The following is a 9,348-nucleotide window of genomic DNA, read 5'->3' on the forward strand; positions in this document are numbered from 1 at the left end:
GGTCAGCTGGGGTCAGCTGTCCTGGTTGTGTTCTCCTCCCAGCTTCTTGCGCAGCCCCAGCCTATTTGCTGGGGGCCTTAATGCTATGCAAACACTGTTCAGCAACAGCCAAAACAGTGGTGTTGTTATCAGCCCTGTTTTAGTCAGAAATCCAAAACACAGAACTCTCTGGGGTTTTTATATAAAGAAAATTAACTCCATCACAGCCAGACCCAGTACAATATTGAAAAGCTCACTTTTGCTGCCAGAGTGCAATCTGCACTAGCCGTCTAGTCAACACTGCCATGGCGACCAGAACCAACCAAGCAGCTGCTTTGGTGCCAGACATGAGGCTGAGAGGAGGGAAACGCTTTCCAACTTCCTCCAACTATGACTTTTCCCGGCTTGTTTTCTACTACTGTACAGCCTGTCACCGTGATTAATGAGAACTGAACAGTAACTCTTTCAAAATTGGTACCTCAAGAAGACAGGTTTTGCAATACCGAAGTTCCTCCCTGTAGTGAGCGGCTGACTGCCATATCTACCCTCTGCATTACACTTCTAGGGAAACTACATTCCAAACTCCAGCATGACAATAAAACTTATAAAGATTATCTGAGGTTTTCACAAACACCAATTTTAGCCTATCTGGGTATCTTTCATGACTTCCTCCACCATAAGTGGCAAGAAAAGAATTCTCCAGAGGGAAATTCATAGCAGGAATTACAAAGCAAGATGTTAATCACTCTCTACTAAGAGTAGCCTCTCCCTTCTAGTAATACCAGGAGCCTATGAAGAGTAACTTGACAAAACTAGTTAGTTTTGAGAATATGTGCTCTCTTTTCTCCCATTCCTTCTTTGTAACATGGCACAGAAGTTGTTGCTAGCCGGTATTTACCAACAGTAAAAATATTGATGTAGTGAATGAGGAAAGCTAGTGTTTTTTTAGTGTATATAATTTAAAAGAGAAATAGAAAATTTAAAAACAGAAATATAAAAATGAATAAAAGTATTAAAAATATGTAAAAGAAGCTCACATAAGCAACTATATGCTACATAATTTAAGAATACTTCCCAAAATAGAAGTACTTACCAAACTACTGAAGAAACAAACAAAATGTTTTTGAAAAGCTAAAGCACAATTTCTCACATATCCTTAAGCTGTAACTGAAGGCATACTGCCTTGTGCTATGTCATCAGGAACAGAACTGGCACTTTTCATTTCCTGCTTTATAAAAGGTCACTATAGCAAATTAGCAGGAAGGAAGCTCAGTTCAGACAAATATGAAACCAGAAATAAAGCTGTATCCTGTGGCAGGAGGAAGCCAGTAGGCAAATAAAGAATTTAGTCTGTACACAGATTTATCAGTCTCTTAAGCCATTTAGGGTAACTCATTACCTTAAAAAACCCAACGAAAACTAACAAAGGTCTCCAAGGTAATTAAAGGTTGGGTTTTGGGGGTTTTTAAGCCTTCCTTAATGAAATATTGCAATGACCTATACATACATACATATAAATTAAAAAATGTATTAAAATAATTATTTTACTAAGTCACATGTTTTCAAGTGAACTTGAAGTCATCCACTATTACCACAGAGAATGCAAGAATTAAAAAACAGACCCTTATGTTACACTCTGCTTGTGAGTAATTAAAAAATTAACAACAATAACAATGATAATTTTATTAATAATACCTCCAAGAAAAAAAGAACTGCAAACACTTGAAAGACGGGATTTATCTTCCTCACTGTCTGAATTTCATTCCATTCATTTGCTACAAAATATGTCCTCCATATGCTCACAGGTGCAGCAGCACTTTTAATAACACCTTCACCTAAAAAGAATACATATATTACAGCTCTGAAATGTAATACTTGAGACTAATATCCAAATTTAACCAAAGCTGTTTACACAAACAAGCATAGTTTGAGTTACCTTCAACTGCTTTAAGAACTTTGCCCTTAGGTCTTTCCCAGTCAATAAAGAAAATATCTATAGTAAGCTGTGAAACCAGCAACTGTAAGAATTGCAGAGCCTGAGAAAGAAAAAGGAGAAACATACAAGTAAGGACAGCAGCTGCATATAGACAAAGATGAAGACACAGTCATTGCACATGTCATTCATTAAACATAACAAGTAATATACTTGACTTGAGACTGCAACTTTGTTACCAATTTTTGATAAATCTTTTAAAAAAAATTTTAAAACTTGGAGTAATGGTAAATCATGTGACAATGTCCAAAATATTGAAGAAAATAAAGCAAAGTAACAAATTCCAAAAAAACTGACTAAGTATTTTCGCATAACTTATTCACCTATATTAGGAATTCCAATTCAATATAATGCCAATGATTAATAAAATATTTGCATGTCCCATGAAGACAGAATACCAATCTCTGAATCCTACAAGTATGCTTGAATATAATTATTTTAATCTGTTACCTTTTTAATTGGGCACTGACAGCACTTATATTCTGCTTTAAAAGAAAGCAGTTACTTTCTTGATATCATGTTATTTTATTTGGGTTTCTTTGCACCTTTATTCTTGAAAGAATAATTTTCCATAGATCATCTTCCTTAGACATTTGTTTCCCTATAAAGACTCCACAAAATAAATGTCTATGGAAAAATGACTTAATTCTTAAAATAATTGTTTATGTCTATACACTAATAAAATGAACTGTACAAGATGTTTAAAAACAAGCCTACTGAAAATATAACAGAAGCATATGCTGAAATGTCTTTAATGCCTGAGGAAAAAAATATTTACCTTTAAACTAAACGCACACGCTATGTATGTAACAAAATCTTCTTCTTGAGATGGAAGTGGTAAAAGGACAGAGACAAACTGCTGCGCCTATAATTGAGAAGTTACATTGAAACAGTGTGGATGGCATATGTAACAACATTAAGAGGGAGTAACATTTTGCAGAAAAAGATAAATATTTAATGTGCAACCATTCTGGATTTGTAAAATATTTTAAGTGACTATTAAGAAGACTGCAAGTACAATGAATTCTAAGGAAAAGAAACATGTGAACACAAAAATATAAGCACACAAACCAGAATATGATACAGAACTTGCCTCTATAGACTGACCAGAAAAGCAAAAAGAAAGAAAAAAAGAAAGAAAATTAATTTCTGTGTAAAAATATACGCAATATTAATAGGTTTTCATAACACCCAAATCTGAAAAACACTTACTTTGAAGAACACAAGCCAATAAATCCCTGTGCCCACGGTGATGACAAAGAAAACGTTGGCAAGGTCTCCAGCATAAAATAGTAAGAACTTGAAAACCGTCTGCAATTATAAAAACACACTGTAGAGATCTGTAAAACTAATTAAGTAGTGCATATGTACATTCATATAAAATGGTACGCAGCCCACGCTACAGGAAATTCTAGTACTGAAAAGTAGCCTCGAACAACATTTTTCTACTATGGTCATTTATTTACAGTACATTCAGTACCTGAAACTCCTACATACTAGTCTTTACTCAAAGAAGAATTGATCTGGAAACTAAGGTCACTCAATTGATCAGAACAGCTCTGTAAATACCTTTATTTTTAGCAAAAATATTTCCTAAATGACAACACCAGAATAAAAAAAAAGGAAAAAAACCCTACTTCCTCAAGTGAGCCTAACTCCAGGTCACAGTTCTGTGCAGCTAGGCTAGAAATTATTTCAGTTACCTTAAGAAACAGAATAGTTATATCACAGGGAATGGTAGCAAAGAACTCCTTGAAGAGAAGGACGTGTCCCTTTTTAGACTACCAACTGTTTATACCTGCAAGTCAATTATAGAGCTTCCTGTACGCCTCTTCCAGCCTGCAGTCTTGAGAAGGGACCATAACACTGCAAGACCACCCAACACACCCAACGTGATCTGAATAGCAAAGATCTCCTTGAAGAGAAGGACATGTGTCCCTTTTTAGATTACCAACTGTTTATACCTGCAAGTCAATTATAGAGCTTCCTGTACGCCTCTTCCAGCCTGCAGTCTTGAGAAGGGACCATAACACTGCAAGACCACCCAACACACCCAACGTGATCTGAAGAGAATGAAAAATTATTTGCAGATAGTTTAAAAAACCACAAAATAGAAATCATTATACTGACAAATTAAAGAGCAATACAACTTACATCAGTCTGAACCTGAGCCTCTGACTGATTCATCTCATAATTGACTGAGAAGGAAACCTGAATATTAAGATACAGAATGTAAATATGCATAGAAATCTTGAGACGCTACAATCATTATAGAAAGTGGTAGTTTTCACACCTGTAGTTGGTGGGAATTCCCATCTAGGGCTACTATATAAATACAACATACACATTCTTTAACTGTATACATCTGACCTGGTGTGCTAAGCTAGTACTAGGCTTAGTGCTAGCATGTGCTCTGCTATACTTAGTGCAGACTTTACCAACAGTAATGCTAGGGATGGATACCTGCTATCTGCAAGTTACTAGCTGTACCTAATTATAATCCTTTCAAAGGTGCATAATTTTTTTCCTTCTAAAAGGAGATGCCAGAAGTGTCTTTGATACCTTCCCTTTCAGAGTTGATTAAAAACCAGAAATGTTTTTGATACCTTCCCTTTCAGAGTTGATTAAAAGTAACTTCAACGTAATTACACCAATATGAAAAATCACAATAGCTCATACACCCACATAGCTCAGACACCTTTTTTTTTCCCATGTAATTACACCAATATGAAAAATCACAAAGTGAGCTCCCACATAGCTCAGACACCTTTTTTTTTCCCAGCTTGAATGAAAAACTGTCATGCAGCATCAAAATTGCTCCCTCTAGCTTAAATAATCTCTCTAACCTAAGACCTATTTTGAATTTAGTCTAAAATATTTGTTCAAGAAGAGAAAATGTTTGTCTTGGTTTTATAACATTCTGGCCTGAACCTTTGTCACTGGAAGGCTAGAGTTAACACAAGTATGATAACGAATAGTATTTTACATTCAGTTTAAAAAAAAGGACAAAGCCCACCAAACCAAATACCTTCTCCTTTGCTTCCCAAAACATCTATTTCTGTCAGAGCTCATTCTATCACCTCACTTGAATTTAAGTCTAAATATGCTCAATTACTAGAAACCCAGTATTTACAGAACTTGGAATAAAATTCAATGTATTGTTTTACTTGCATAAAATTTCTTAAATGCAACAAGACATCCAAAACTGACAACACCTAAGTACATCAGATGTAGATGTGAGGATGAAATACTATAGCATAAAATAGAGAAGCTGAAAACAATTGTTCCTGCCATCGCCATCTGAATGAATTATTTTCTAAAAACAGGGCTGTTTCTGTGATTAAATAAAGACATCATTTTGGCAGGGAAGAAGTGTCTGACTAATTTTTCTATCTTTCTAATTCCGTCTCTTCTTTCCTTCCATCCAGCTAATATGGAATGCAAGGAATAGTTCTAGCACGGGAAATTTCTAGCTAGATGTCTATCTGTACTGGAAGTCTGAACTGTAAGGTTGATAAGCAGAAAATGTTACTATTATAATTTTTTTAATTGCAAAATTTTTATTCTACTATACTAAGCTCAACATTTTCCCTTTTTAAAGCAGTGTGATCTAACAAGCAAACAAAGCACAGGAAAGGGACATCTGAGCTGCAGCCCATCATGGCAGGCAAAAGGGCAAGTAGGAAATGCCCCTTCTGCATCTGCTACAGCAGAACGTGGTGGCTTTCAGTAGAAGAAGATCCCCCAAACTGGTCTCCAACCCCTCTGGCTAGGGATTTTTGGATTACTTTAATTCTTAGAGATGTGCTGTAAAATAATACATAGCAGATAAAGCACTACAAGGTGTTTTAGGTATATTACCAATATTTTAATTTAAACTACAGGTGACCTGAAATGTCTGTGTCATAACAACCTCTGCTTAATGCATTGGTTTAAATAAAAATATTAAATTTCTTGCATAAATTGCTGCTTTCAGTGCATTGCATGAAGAGTACGTTTCCTCTTATTTTCTATGTGTGTAATTTTATTTGAACTGTGCCTAATTTAGCATTGTACAATTAATTGTAAAATTCTAAGTATTTAAAGTTAAAAAAGATTCAAGATAAATTAAAAAGAAAATACTTTTAACTGCTTTGTTTTAAAAGCTTTAAGTTTTAGCAAAAACTTGCAACTTCAAAACTGAGGAGAACTAGAAACTATTTATTAGATTTTTACAACTCCACCCAAAATGTTTACTCAACTGGAACTCCAACAGAACTAACAGCATGATTAACAAATCACTTCAATTAAGATAGCACAAAGATCTCACCATCACACTCTGGTTTTCAGGGTTTTGGACAAGCACATCTGTATAAGCAATAGTAAGTAGAGGAGGGTAGATAGCTCCTCTCTGAGTATGGGACACCAGACGAATACTGCAAAAATACAGAGTATTATTCTTAATACCGAAAATCACAGAATCACGGAATCACAGAATGGTAGGGGTTGGAAGGGGCCTCTGAAGATCATCTGGTCCAACCCCCCCGCCAAGGCAGGATCACCTGGGGCAGGTTGCACAGGAACACATCCAGTCAGGTTTTGAAGGTCTCCAGAGAAGGAGACTCCACAACATCTCTGGGCAGTCTGTTCCCAAGAAAACGGATGAGTTGCTTGGAAAGTATTGATTGAAAGTTGTACTAATAAGAAAATACTAAATGCACAGAACAACCTGATCAATAAAATGTGAGTTTCAAACCCAATGACATGGCAATTCACATTTTAAAAGCAATCAGTGTACAAAGGCAGGTACACAAATATATAAACAGAAAAAGCTGGGAAGGATTGCTTATTTGTGTGAAAATACCTGAATCAATCTTTACCTACTGCTCACATTATGATAGCTGCAACTAAAGTCAATTTCAAAAGGTAACATTTCTCAAAACACTACAGAATGACCTTTTCTATACTTATTTTGAATTTCTGGCATTATCCTTTTTTCCAAGGGGGGATAGGAGGGACTTCTCCTAACATACATAAGCTAATCTTTATTTTTGAAGTAATGCAATATGTAATGCTCAGCAAATGGAATTAGTAGATGAAATCAGTCTTCAAGACGATTACTTGTATGGATCAGTACTCAGCACCACTCAGCAATCTTTTTAACTAGTAAGTTGTGAAGAAGAGCTGAAGGAAAAGGAAGATCTCAAATTCTAGACGGTCATCTCCATTATGTAAAGAAGGAGACAAAAAAAGGTTTGTCCAAAACATATTCCAGTTGAGATGAGCTCTCAGTAATGACCCCAACAGGTAGTCTCAGAATTTCGGTTGAATGACTACAAACCTGTTCTGTATTGCACAACAGAACAGGCAACAGTGTGTAAAAACACTGCAAAAAATAATATGGAGTATGAAATAGCATCCTTGTACAGGCAGTAACATACACACTGAAAAAGAATTAACAGAGGAGTTTTTAGGTCTTTTCAGATGACATCTGCTTCTAAGAGGTGACTGAATGCCTGCTAACTTGCATTATGCATACAGAGTCTGATCTGTCTTACCTGGAAAGTCATCACAGTAATTTTAACCCCCACAAGACAATGTTATGTTTTCTTAACAGAACAACCTATGGAAACTCTTGCTATCTCCTACTATGCAAAATGGAAAAAGCAGCATGGGACATATTAGAAACAACATAGTAAACCAACTTTCTTTTAAGAGAATAAAATGTAGACTGCACAAAATTGGCTTTATTTTCTATGGACTATATATTATATGCAATTAATCACCTTATTGTTATTTTGCTAGCAATTCGAATTACTCTTGGTAGTTTTCTCAAGTCATTCTCTTTTCCACTTAGCGTATCCACCAAAAAAAATCGACGAGTCAAAAGCCAGTTGTTCATATTACTACCTTTGAAAAAACATGACAGTCACATAGCATTTAAAAAACAAAAAGAATGAAATCTACTAGAAACAATACCTACAACTGTACGATACATATAACTGTATTCAGGATGTAAAATTATTTATTTTCAACTTAAACAAATATGTAATAAAATTAGATTATTTTATTTGTGCATATTATTGATTGGGCTGGTGTATGCAACCAAAACTTGCATTTAACGCTGTCAGAACTTGCCCACAAAATATAAAATTCTTAAAACAGAAACAAGTTACAGTAGGTTGTGGTATATTTAAAAACAACTCAGTAACAGTAATGAATAGAAATTCTTTCTATTTGGAGTTATTCAGATTATTTAAATTCATAGAAATGTTATTATAACCGTCTTACCTTGATTAACAAACATTTCACTGTATTGAAGATTCAAGTTTAAAACTGGCACGGCCAAAAGATATTGTTGTCCATTGTCACCATTATATTCAAGGAAAAGGTCATAAAAGATTGGATTAGCAAAATCCAATAAAATCTTGGAAACTGAAATTTTGCACTACAAGAAAAAAAGTTAAAATAAAAAGATCACTTTAGCCATTTAATGATTTTATCAAGTTGTGGATTCTTTCACTACAAAATTATTGTGGAATCTGTCCCATTTCTTTGCAAAAGAAAAGGCATTCCAGCTACTTGCAAGCAATTACAAAGCTCTAATGATTTTATACAAACCTCTTGGAAATGACTGCAATTGACTCGAGTGACTAATGTGGGGAATGAAGCTCTGCTAACATTTTTCAACAGATTAGGAAAAAATATCCTAGCCGATTTCACAGATATAAAATTTCAAACAGCATAAACGCTCAGGTCAAGAAACACAAATGCTGAAGTCATGGAGTACCGTGTCTGGTTCTGGGCTCATCAGTCCAAGACAGAAATGGAGCTACTTGATATTGTCCAGCACAGGCCACTAAGATGATGAAGGGACGAGAGCATCTGTTCTAAGAGGAAAGGCTGAGAGAGCTAGGACTGCTTTGCCTGGAGATGAGAAGGTGCAGAGGGGACCTCATCAACGTGTACAAATATCTGAAGGGAGGGCGTACAGGACAGAGCCAGGCTTTTTTCAGTAGTGCCCAGTGACAGGGCCAGAGGCAATGGGCACACACTGAAATAGGAGGTTCCCACCGAGCATCAAGAAACACTTTTTCACTGTGGGGGGTGACCAAGCACTAGCACAGGTTTCCCAGAGAGGTTGTAGAGTCTTGCTCTTTGGAGATACTCAAAACCTGTCTGGACACAGTCCTGAGCAACCTGCTCTAGGATGTCCTGCTTGAGTAGGGTGTTGGACAAGATGACCTCTAGAGGACTCTGCCTACCTCAAGCATTCTGTGACTGTGTGAAGAAATTAAATGTGAAAGTAGCTACTTTTTTGCATATGTCAACAACCATGCAGTTTTTTAAATACTCATATAACATGTCCACCATATTTTCTCCAAAGCTGTAGGGAA

The 9,348-nt window shown here is 35.7% G+C and overlaps 1 protein-coding gene across 1 annotated transcript in view; it reads right to left on the reverse strand.

The window, feature by feature from the left end:
- Window positions 1–1,674: 1,674 nt before the first annotated feature.
- Window positions 1,675–9,348, reverse strand: part of TMEM67 (transmembrane protein 67) — a gene marked incomplete at both ends in the record, with an annotated part of 13,657 nt that continues 5,983 nt past the window's right edge. The window contains 9 exons of the mRNA XM_010289412.1: window positions 1,675–1,814; window positions 1,916–2,015; window positions 2,751–2,837; window positions 3,185–3,283; window positions 3,937–4,035; window positions 4,127–4,183; window positions 6,282–6,387; window positions 7,738–7,861; window positions 8,243–8,399. Of these exons, the coding sequence (XP_010287714.1) occupies window positions 1,675–1,814; window positions 1,916–2,015; window positions 2,751–2,837; window positions 3,185–3,283; window positions 3,937–4,035; window positions 4,127–4,183; window positions 6,282–6,387; window positions 7,738–7,861; window positions 8,243–8,399 (969 nt within the window). The remainder of the gene's footprint in view (window positions 1,815–1,915; window positions 2,016–2,750; window positions 2,838–3,184; window positions 3,284–3,936; window positions 4,036–4,126; window positions 4,184–6,281; window positions 6,388–7,737; window positions 7,862–8,242; window positions 8,400–9,348) is intronic.

This window comes from Phaethon lepturus, unplaced genomic scaffold (assembly GCF_000687285.1).
Source record: "Phaethon lepturus isolate BGI_N335 unplaced genomic scaffold, ASM68728v1 scaffold3836, whole genome shotgun sequence".
NCBI classification, from domain to species: domain Eukaryota; kingdom Metazoa; phylum Chordata; class Aves; order Phaethontiformes; family Phaethontidae; genus Phaethon; species Phaethon lepturus.